Source organism: Maylandia zebra, linkage group LG13, assembly GCF_041146795.1.
Source record: "Maylandia zebra isolate NMK-2024a linkage group LG13, Mzebra_GT3a, whole genome shotgun sequence".
Classification (NCBI taxonomy): Eukaryota; Metazoa; Chordata; class Actinopteri; order Cichliformes; family Cichlidae; genus Maylandia; species Maylandia zebra.
Window position 1 is genome coordinate 32,083,805 of NC_135179.1, and position 12,192 is coordinate 32,095,996.

Below are 12,192 nucleotides of genomic sequence, written 5' to 3' on the forward strand. Positions count from 1 at the left end.
TTAAAAACTATTGAACGCTGAAACTAGCTCACTGAAGCACATAAAAGAAAGATAAGACTGCCACCTCATACATGACCTAGGGTCCATTAGATAGATTTTGGTTGAGTTGGACTGTAGAATGAAGGAAAAGCCATCCACATATGCTCAGCATATGTGGGAACTGTAGGACATGTGTTCTGTTTGGAAACTGTTGGAAAGCCTGCATTTGATGATCTCATGAAGCTGGTTCACAGACACACACACAATATGAAAAAAGAAATGAAAGCAAAACCATGTTTGATTTTAAATTTGGCCTTTAATGGCACTTCCTTACATACTTCTAGACCGCTCCTAGATCTGTTGCTACTTTTAGAATACTTCACAGAAGTCCTATTCTGAGCACATTTGCAATTTCACCATAGACCTCAAAGTTGGACATAAAGCAAAAACCATCTGCTGGGTCAAATTAAAACACAGTATCCAAGCACAAAGGTAAGGTCAGGAGCACAATTGGAAGTGTCCTCGTTGCTTTTTACCTCCAAATTTATCCCCTGCAAGCTGACTGTCAACAAAGAGTTCAAATGCAGATACAAATTGTGTCAAATGTATCTGCAGTTTGTGTCATTGCGCTACTTGCGAGCAGATCATGCACACAGTGATCCAAATGAAGCGCAGCAGTGTGGAGGTGCACACGGAGATGATCTTGATGGGTAGATTTTGAAATCATGAAACTCTGATTCCTACAGTGACTAGAATTTGTGTGTTATGCTGGCATGGTGTGGGTCCATGTACCATTTCTGTCCCGATGGGAGTGGCTTCTTCCAGGAAAACATGGCCCCCAACCAGAGGGCATGAGTGCTCACATGAAATGTAAGATGTAAATATTATTCTATGGCCTCTACAGTCACTGGATGTAGGACTAAAAACACCTTTGGGAGTGCTGTCCACCGCCATCACCAAAACACTAAATAAGGGGAATTTATCTTTACATTTTTTTTTATAATAAAAGTATTCGGGGGCGATTGTGGCTCAAGAGTTGGGAGTTCGCCTTGTAATCGGAAGGTTGCCGGTTCGAGCCCCGGCTTGGACAGCCTTGGTCGTTGTGTCCTTGGGCAAGACACTTCACCCACTGCCTACTGGTGGTGGTCAGAGGGCCCGGTGGCGCCAGTGTCCGGCAGCCTCGCCTCTGTCAGTGCGCCCCAGGGTGGCTGTGGCTACAATGTAGCTTGCCATCACCAGTGTGTGAATGTGTGTGTGAATGGGTGGATGACTGGATATGTAAAGCGCTTTGGGGTCCTTAGGGACTAGTAAAGCGCTATATAAATACAGGCCATTTACCATTTTTACCATTATTCATTCATCACATGCCATCAGCAGCCCAACACCTAAAACATTTAATTCTGGTAATTTGGGGAAGTATGGAGAATTTACATAGGAAAACTACACTTAAACATTTATATGGAAGATATTAGTCATGGTGAATGGACTGGTTCTACCTGGGCATTTAGAGCGCTTTATGCAACAATAATCACATTCATTAAACATCTGGTTGCTTGGAAACAGCATGTTTACATCGTATATGTGTGCCTTGTCAGTGCCATTGCATCTTACCATCACAGGATGGCATGTGGAGGCTAGCAGTGAATCCACTGTCGCACACACACAGATACGATCCTTCTGTGTTGAGACATTTGCCATGAGGGGAACACAGCTCTGTGTCGTCGGCACACTCATCGACATCTGCGAACACACAGCGTGAACAGAGTTTGTGTCATTCCATACAACGAGTCTACATCCTTTGTTTAAAGAAGCAGCTTACCACTGCAGATGGTGCCATTGATCTGCCGGTACCCCTGTGGGCAGGTACAGGTGTAGGAGCCCAGATTGTTGACGCACTCTCCCACTTCCTTACATGGCCTGACTTCCTCTGTGCACTCATTCACATCTAAAACATCAATAACACAACACAGGTTTTTTGATTAAAGTGATATGTTCTGATTATTTTGACAGATTTGATCAAATCCTTATTATACATCCGTCCCGACCCGGACAGCTTATCCCTGTCAAGGTCGTGGGGGGGAGGGTGGAGCCTACCCCAGCTACCACAGGGCAATAGGCAGATTACACCCTGGACAGGTTGCCAGTCTGTCACAGAGCTAACACATAGAGACAGACAACCATTCACACTCACGGGCAATTAAGAGTTACCAATAAACCTAACCCTACTGACTGCATGACTTTGGACTGTGGGAGGAAGCCAGAGACAACCCAGGCAAGCACGCAGAGAACATGCAAACTCCACACATAAAGACCACGGTGAGGCAACAGTGCTAATCACCGCACCACCGTGCTGCCCATTGTCTATTTGAATGTTGCAGCAGCAAGTGGTAGCAGAACGGTGAACAAGCTGCCCACAGGCCAGGGCAAGAACAAAACTTTCAGGTAAATAAATCATTGTAATGATGTCTTGATGCATTCTCAATCATCCAGGAAAGTAAATCTCCAAAAGTTGAATCTGTTCATCTGGACGTAGCGTTTTGTGGGAGAAATGTTTCGTCACTCATCCAGGTGACTTCTTCAGTCTCAGCTGACTGCAGGTTTCAATCTTATAAACAGTACATTTGCATGATGACTGAAACCAGCCCACTGAAGGAACAATGGGCTGGGAGGTCAGAGAGAAGGACAACCGCTGCCCAAGCGACCCCTGTAGTGATCCCATATGTGTCAGGAGTATCGGAGCAGTTGAGACACATTTTTTCTAAACACCGGGTCTCTGTGGCTTTTAAACCCCAAAACATGCTGCACCAAAAATTGGTCCAGCCCAAGGATCAGGTCCCCCGACACAAACAGAGTAACATAGTGTACGCTGTTAAGTGCCAGGAGGATTGTCAGGATTTATACATCAGGGAAACCAAACAACCTCTGGCGAAGCGGACGGCACAACACAGAAGAGCTACCTCGTCAGGCTAGTGGACACTCTTTCAAAGATGAGGATGTACACATCCTGGACAGGGAGGAACGCTGGTTTGAGCGCGGAGTCAAGGAGGCCATTTACGTGAAAAGGGAAAGACCATCTCTGAATCGAGGAGGGGACTTAAGGGTACATCTTTCACCATCTTACAATGCTGTGATTGCAGCCATTCACCAACTCTCTGTGAATGGTACTCATGGCCATTGATCAGTGGTCTTTGATCAGTGGGTTTTGGTTAGTGGTTGTTGATCAATGGTCATGAGAATTTGCATATTAAGATTAAGGAACTGACCTCCCAGCCCATTGTTCCTTCAGTGGGCTGGGTTCAGTCATTATGCAAATGTACTGTTTATAAGATTGGGGAAACCTGCAGTCAGCTGAGACTGAAGAAGTCACTTGAATGAGTGACGAAACATTTCTCCCACAAAACGCTACGTCCAACTTTTGGAGACATTGTGATGATGTGTTCTTCAGCCATGTTATGAGACATCGAAGACAGAGTATTTATACAAAGGATCTGAAATGCTGCCAGAAGGTGGCTGGATGTTCTATCACGACAATTTCCATGACCTACCAGCTCTTTCTGTCAAATCTGGACACCTGTGACTTCTATCGTTTCCCTAAAACGAAATTAAAGCTTAAAAGATACTTTTTCAACATGGTCTAGAAGAAGCACATGCACTAAAAGTTATCACTGCACAAAGCGTCGTCAAGGGTAACGGGGGTGAAGTTTTAATCAAAAAATCAAGTAAGTACTTGGTATAACAATTTTGACCTCTATGGATAGATTCTCCATGTATAACAACTCTGCAGTTGATGATTAATAAGTCGCCCATTCGGATATTGTTATGCTATAAAGGCTCCCTTGATTGACAGTTGTGGGTCACTAATTAGCAGACATTTATGCCTCCATGTTGCATCCATACAGTTTAAGGATTCAAGGCTAACTAAGCTTGCTACTGAAAACTGTATCCTCTGATCTCTACACCAACTTCTGCCTCAAAATAAAACATCAAATCAGATTCCAAAACTACAGTACTAATGCAGAATGCATATAGTTTCACCTTATTTATTCTCCCATGAAATGGAGGGAATATGTAACTGCTTCCATTTGTTTGTCTGTCTGATTGTTAGAGGTCCTCAAAATATCATATTTAAATTTTGTTGTTATATCAGCTTGAGCTGATATATTTTTGGTGAAAATTGGGAGAAGGTCAAAAAATCAATAAAAACTTTATGTTACCCACCTGCATGCACAGATTGATATCTACAAACTTTGCAACAACATAGTAGGACTTTGGGGACCTCGGAAAAAAATCTGAAGAAACCATATTAAGCAATATAGCTTAATATCTTAAAAATCTACAGCTTATAGATGACAAAGATTTCAGCCATTTCTGCTCCAATTATATGGGTAAAGATAACAAAATATCATACCATCACACTGGTCTCCAGCTGGCGATAGTCTGAAGCCTGGCCCACACACACAGAAAAAGGAGCCTTCAGTATTCTGGCAGTGGCCTCTGACACAGACTCTCTGATCCTGGCACTCATCTATATCTGAAACAACACAAACAACAGGGTTAAACTTGCATGGATTTCTCACACAGCAGATGAACAGTGTGCTGAGGGGCTTCTCTCAATGAATAATTATTTAAGCAAACAAACTGGTTGAGACCGACTGTCTGCAGTGTTTCTTCACATACAGTGAAAACAGTGAGCGCACTGATTTATACAGGGAGTGCAGAATTATTAGGCAAGTTGTATTTTTGAGGAATAATGTTATTATTGAACAACAACCATGTTCTCAATGAACCCAAAAAACTCATTAATATCAAAGCTGAATGTTTTTGGAAGTAGTTTTTAGTTTGTTTTTAGTTTGAGCTATTTTAGGGGGATATCTGTGTGTGCAGGTGACTATTACTGTGCATAATTATTAGGCAACTTAACAGAAAACAAATATATACCCATTTCAATGATTTATTTTTACCAGTGAAACCAATATAACATCTCCACATTCACAAATATACATTTCTGACATTCAAAAACAAAACAAAAACAAATCAGCGACCAATATAGCCACCTTTCTTTGCAAGGACACTCAAAAGCCTGCCATCCATGGATTCTGTCAGTGTTTTGATCTGTTCACCATCAACATTGCGTGCAGCAGCAACCACAGCCTCCCAGACACTGTTCAGAGAGGTGTACTGTTTTCCCTCCTTGTAAATCTCACATTTGATGATGGACCACAGGTTCTCAATGGGGTTCAGATCAGGTGAACAAGGAGGCCATGTCATTAGTTTTTCTTCTTTTATACCCTTTCTTGCCAGCCACGCTGTGGAGTACTTGGACGCGTGTGATGGAGCATTGTCCTGCATGAAAATCATGTTTTTCTTGAAGGATGCAGACTTCTTCCTGTACCACTGCTTGAAGAAGGTGTCTTCCAGAAACTGGCAGTAGGACTGGGAGTTGAGCTTGACTCCATCCTCAACCCGAAAAGGCCCCACAAGCTCATCTTTGATGATACCAGCCCAAACCAGTACTCCACCTCCACCTTGCTGGCGTCTGAGTCGGACTGGAGCTCTCTGCCCTTTACCAATCCAGCCACGGGCCCATCCATCTGGCCCATCAAGACTCACTCTCATTTCATCAGTCCATAAAACCTTAGAAAAAACAGTCTTGAGATATTTCTTGGCCCAGTCTTGACGTTTCAGCTTGTGTGTCTTGTTCAGTGGTGGTCGTCTTTCAGCCTTTCTTACCTTGGCCATGTCTCTGAGTATTGCACACCTTGTGCTTTTGGGCACTCCAGTGATGTTGCAGCTCTGAAATATGGCCAAACTGGTGGCAAGTGGCATCTTGGCAGCTGCACGCTTGACTTTTCTCAGTTCATGGGCAGTTATTTTGCGCCTTGGTTTTTCCACACGCTTCTTGCGACCCTGTTGACTATTTTGAATGAAACGCTTGATTGTTCGATGATCACGCTTCAGAAGCTTTGCAATTTTGAGACTGCTGCATCCCTCTGCAAGATATCTCACTATTTTTGACTTTTCTGAGCCTGTCAAGTCCTTCTTTTGACCCATTTTGTCAAAGGAAAGGAAGTTGCCTAATAATTATGCACACCTGATAGAGGGTGTTGATGTCATTAGACCACACCCCTTCTCATTACAGAGATGCACATCACCTAATATGCTTAATTGGTAGTAGGCTTTCGAGCCTATACAGCTTGGAGTAAGACAACATGCATGAAGAGGATGATGTGGACGAAATACTCATTTGCCTAATAATTCTGCACTCCCTGTAGTGTGAGTGTTACACTAAACTTATCTGAACACTGGAACAAACACAGGCACAGTATTGGGAGTGGCCTATTATAACTAATGCATTGTTATACAATGGAAGCACGGCTTTAAATTATTAAATATGATTTTAATCATTTTTATTTACGAAAATGTCATCATTGGTTGATAAGCAGGTAATGACATCTAAATCATGCAAGCACTGGCCAAACCTAATGCATGATTAGAGGGTAAAACCTCTTTTAATGGCTCTTCTGACTGTATTTTTATAGACTTTTGGTGACCACCACAGACTAGTGCCCACCAGCTAAATCATTGTCGGTTTAAGTAAGTCGGTCTGAGTCGGATTCCATTCCAGGCTCTTCAGCATTCTGAAGCATAATGCCCAAGAAGTCAGGAATCAGCACACAAGTCCTTAATGATTATGCTCAACCGTATCTCGAAAACATCCTCCCATCATCCCGGCCGAGAACGTTGCTCTCACACTGCAGGTTCACTTGTGGTTCCTAGAGATGTATAATGGGAGGCAGAGCCAACAGCCATCAGGCCCTGTCTTGTGGAAACAGCTACCAGTTTGAGCTCAGGGGACAGACACCTTCTTTACTTTAACGTTGACTTCATACTTTCTTTTTTGATAAAGGGCTGTCTGTGGCTCAGTCTGTTAAAAGACCTCCCATGATGCACTCAGCACTCCCCTCTTTTCACTCCTGTTATTTATATATAATTTTCACTGTTGCCTTTCATGTCATTAACTTTCGTTTATTCTCTCCTGTAGTCCAAAAATGCCCTCGAACTCATGGACACACACACACATAATCTAGTTGATGTGAGTTTGGCAGTCACATGCAAACACTTGTGGCATGGTTTATTAACTTCTATGAAGGATTCTGCTCCACAGCCTAATTCTTTTCTCTCGCTGCTACCACCATTCTCTGTTGTGGCTTGGCTTGGCTGACATGGTGTGTCAAAACTTCACAGCTAACCTCGAGTCGCATTGGATACAGGAGTGGCAAAGTGCTAAAAGAGTAGAGATGGGCACACCTTTTGTGCCTGCTAGAAATAATAGCATTACCAGGAAAGCATGGGGAAATGTTGTGTATTCTTTGGCATGGTTTGCAATTTTATTTCTTGACTGGTACAGGTGTACAACTTTGCATCTGTTTCCTGGGTTGATCCCTTAATGTTTTGACCGCCAGACATACGCACTATGAGGTTAAGGGTTATCCTGAAAAATATAAGTGTTCTCTAGGCCATTAATGGCTTATACTGGAAGTTGGCGCACACAACGGTTTCCTGTTGGTTTTCTGATGATCATAGAGATTTTCATGCATCGCCAAGCTTTGCTAGCAACCAAGTGCAATATTTTAACTATGTGATCAGATGATTAAAAGAAATTTGTTAAAAATGAAAAATCAGAAACAGATGAAAACCTCCCTTGGTCTTTCTCCATGTGTTTTCAGGCAGTCACTGTAACTGTAACTCCTCCAGTCCATGATTGTGCGCCAGGCTCAAAGTAACACAACCTTTACTCTGCACTGATCAGCAACCTAGGTACAACTCAGACTTGTATTAATGCTGCACTAATATCATACATGTATTATATTACACACTGTTTAGTTTAGGCACATTATTAATTAAAACTGATTTAAAGGAGCCTTGCACTGCAGTAAGGTCCAAATACAGAGACATGTACATGTTAACAGTGTAAGGACCTACCCACACACTGGCCTCCTTGACCCAAGAAGCCAGACGGACAGGAGCCGCAGCTATAGCTACCAGGCTCATTGTAGCAGATACCAGAAGGACACACTAGCCTGTTTTCACATTCATCGACATCTGAGAACACACAAATAAGCTGTCACAACAAACATGTTCAAAAACAGTCATTCAGTATTCACTCTTCTTTTAGCTCTAGCTTTAGTCTCTACCAGCGCTCTCTGGCTCTGTAGCTGCTGAATCCTTCTCTGCATGTCTGTCTGTGGTTTGGCAGACATTCATCAGCTTCACTGTAAACAGCTGAGTCCATAAAGAGCAACATTTCTAAAGCTGGTTCAACAAAACTCAATTTTTTCCACATTACCAGCTGTTTTTCAAAGAAAAAGCATTAAAAAGCAGACAGACAGAAACTGTTTAACACTCAGAGTTCTAAGTCATCACAGGTGACACACCTAATGTTAGATTTTTGTGAAAGACAAAACTGACCTGGTAGAGACTAAAAACAACGCTAAAAGACTGCAACAAGGATCTCACGCTTGGGCAGTATCAATATCACAGGGCATTTAAAAATCACAACAAATACATTTTGTTAAAAAACAAACAAAAACATCTCCCTTAGAACAGAGTTGAGGGTGGTTGTTGCAATGTAAAAAGTACCCGTGTACAAAAGTTCACCAGTCAAATATGCATCGTAGGAAATTTTATACACCGCGGTGTCACGATTTTTACTAGAACATCTAAAACCAATACTCCTGTTTTTGTCTGCTTTGCATCAATCTTGTTAATAGACACTATGGTTGCAAACCCACATGCATATAAACCTCTCAAAGAAGTCATAATCTGATCCACGAGCCTCTGCAGCTAAGCAGAAGAGATTTTATTGCGGCTATGGAGAAATCATCATCACGCCTGTTTGCCCTCTGAGCCCTAATTCAATATCATTTTGGTGGGTGGGGAGAGCTGCATTGAAACGGCAGGAAACCACGTAATGACAGTGCATCATATTCATATCCCAATAAGGCCGATGAGCCGGGAGGAGGGTGGCGCTGATGTCGGTAACAGTGTGGTTGTTGGTCTCATCCGAGATTCCACCAGCTTAGAATTCCATTAGAATGCACTTGTTAGTTTGACCAATGCCAGATGTTATAGATGTGCACAGCATAAATACTGTCCCAGTGCCTGATTTACTTTGACTGTAAATGTTCCTCCATGTCTCACTTTTATTCCAGAACAGGATACAGCATATGGTGAATACGTTTTAAATATTTATTTGCTCTGGGGCTCCAGCCTAACAAACATATTAGTCTATAATAAATTATAGTCTAGGTTCTTAGCTCACTGACTATATTAACAAGTAGGCAGTAAGTCAGAGTAACTAAGAAGTAAGAACATAATTCATGATAACTCACAAACTTCTCTTCAGTCAAACGTACTGGTCCCTGAACTAAGATTCTTGGGTCCTGGGTCCAATCCAGCAAACCCACGCAGTGCCTACGGCTTTTAACGCAGTGGTTCTAAAACGTTTCCTTTTTTTATGCCCTAACTCGGACGCCAAAAAAAAGCTCACACTCTACACAAAAAAACTCAGGAAAAAATACAATTGTTATAAAGAAAGTAAATAAAATTTTCTAATGTGTTTGCCTTTATTCCACTAATAATTAACTTCCTTTTTCTGACAGAAGCTGGTGGAAAGATGCTGATTTGTTAGACTGTATCTAAGTCCCATGAACATTCAGACCTCATGGCTGTCTGTGATGAGGATTAAACCTTCGGACAGTAAATGAGGAAGCTGGAAACAGGTCACAAGGGAAAAAAAGAGTGCTTTAAGTTGAGAAAACAGCCATTTGCTGTTCATGTCTTTTGGACATGGGCCATTCATTTCACCTATCATATCTCAACTGCAGGACACTGATTCCATGAGCTTTGCTAAAATCATGTTGCTTTTGCTCGCACTACACATGGCGTACAAAGCTTGTTTAACTTCAACTCTGACCAATACATTCCTTACCTATGCAGGTGGTTTGGGTCTCATCCAGGTGGTATCCTTCATCACAGTGGCAGATATAGCTCTCAGCTGTGTTGTAACAAATCCCGTGGCCGCAAATATAAGGGTTGATCTGGCACTCATCTACCTCTGGGCCAGAAGAGAAACAGGAGAGCACTAATGTAGCAGCACTTTTAAGAGCTAATAATGGGTCCCATAAGTTACTATAAAGAGCTGCAAGGAACCACAGCCTACCATTAATGTACCACAAGTTAACAGCTTAATAAAAAAGCATCACAAGTTCACATAATCTACCACAAAGTAGCCGAAAGCAACTGACTGCGGAGCAGGTGACGGAATTAAAACCATATCAAACCAGACAAAGTGTTTTATTACTGGCAGTTATTCTCAGCATATTGTGAAGAAGGTCAAATAAATACCTTTTAGTACTTTGCAGTTATCCTTGTGAGCTGCTTTTCATAGTAAATCCTTTTTAGTTCATTAGTAAATGATTCGAGATGTGAGTTTGCACCACAGCAAACATCTTTGACAGTTAGCGATGTAGTTATTTTCCAACTGCGAAAGCTAAGATGTAGATTAGTTCTGCGCTAACAAGTGTTACTGGACATCAGGCAACCGTTCGAGAAGTTTCTCCAAGTTCTAAGAAGACTCTATGGACAACAACATACACACTATATATAACACGGAGTGCATCCACAAAGTGCGGAGACACATGCAGTCAGAAGTATTTGGACAGTGAAGCAATTTTGCTTCAAACAAAAGAAATCAAGATCTGATTGCAGAACTTCAGCAACATTAAACACTTTTGGAATTCCAGTCCTTTTTTTCAAAAACCTGCAAAAATCTGACTGTAGTACTAAACACAATTCTTATATTTAAAACAATTTTAACTCGTCAGTTACTTTTGAGCCTCAGAAAATGGAATATGTATAAAATGGCTGAAAGGTATAAATATTTTTCACCTGAATCACATTTATCAGATACATTTGCCTCTTCATAGATTCGTCTATATTTTAATTCTATGTACAATTTGAAAAAAAAATATAAATTTATTCTCTCAATGACTTCATGAAGTCTGGAGCCTTTCCAGCACACTTGGAACATAAAGTTCTTGGAGAAAGTCTTTTTCAAACTTTAATCTTTTAGTTCAGCATTTCACTCAATTTGAGGGAAACGTCCCCGCGCAGAACCTGTGGAACTACATAATTAAACTTCATGGGAGAAGATGATTCCTTATTTAGATAAAGAAATTGGAGTCAAGACAGATGAGCCTAGAGAAGACTTTTTAAGTAATATTTTAATTACTGCCACTCTAAGGTGGAGAGCGAAGCATCAATTAATACTAGGATTTCTTTGAGCAGTCTTGCAGAGAAGATTTGGTGAGTTTATCATGGGCACAACCCACATATATAACTCTGCTGCTCATTTTCCTTACAAACGCGGCACTGCTTCAGAGGAAATAAACAGGCTTTCAACAGTATAGGATTAATTGCCAGTAATAATTGTTACAATAAAGAAATAATCGACCCAACACAAGTTTCCTTACTTTCTGTGCTAAGTTTAGTTAGGCTAAAGGAATGCTTGGCTCAACACAGCTCTGACTTTCTGCCAGCCTGGCCACTGTGCTGAAGAGAACCCTGGGGTTTTCTTATTTTCTTCAATCAGTATAATAAGATGTCTCTGTAGATTTATGGATTGCATTTGGATTGCATCCAGGTTAAATGAAAATCTACTGAGACACTTTGTGCTCTAGCTTATGGGTTATCTACATTAAGGTCCATATTTGGGAATTGTACCAGGGAGTCAAACACTGGGCTTTCTTTGTCAGGGGAGCTGACGTACGTCAACCTGCCAGTACAAAAATTGAACAGCAACATTTAAAAGCAAGATTTAAAAATCTAGTTGGTTTTGGTATGACGAGTAACCTTCAGTAATAGTAATAAATCACACAGCAATAGTACATTCAAGTAGTTGTAAAAAGCATGATAATATATTAAGTAATCCAAATACGTTACAAAATACACTTTGGGGCATGTATTCTGTAACCTGTAGTGGAATACATTTTAAAAAGTAATCTTCCCAACATTGTTTGCAAATTACTCGAATCTTTCCTAAATTGAAATGGTTCATCTCTTACGAGGTAGACACCAACTAGCATTTACACAATTACAAAAAGCTGGTGCGAAGAAAAAGAGAAAACAGAAAAAACACACAAAAGAACAAAA

General features: G+C 41.2%; 1 protein-coding gene across 6 annotated transcripts in view; it reads right to left on the bottom strand.

Annotated features, from left to right (window-relative positions):
- Positions 1-12,192, bottom strand: part of ltbp1 (latent transforming growth factor beta binding protein 1) — a 132,054-nt gene that overhangs the window by 19,349 nt on the left and 100,513 nt on the right. For 5 of the 6 annotated variants that reach the window (XM_012915745.5, XM_023154858.3, XM_023154857.3 and 2 more), the window contains 5 exons: positions 9,971-10,096; positions 7,963-8,082; positions 4,388-4,510; positions 1,799-1,924; positions 1,591-1,719 (listed from right to left, as the gene is read on the bottom strand). In XM_012915745.5, the coding sequence (XP_012771199.1) occupies positions 1,591-1,719; positions 1,799-1,924; positions 4,388-4,510; positions 7,963-8,082; positions 9,971-10,096 (624 nt within the window). The remainder of the gene's footprint in view (positions 1-1,590; positions 1,720-1,798; positions 1,925-4,387; positions 4,511-7,962; positions 8,083-9,970; positions 10,097-12,192) is intronic. The other variant, XM_012915746.5, reaches the window with a different exon arrangement.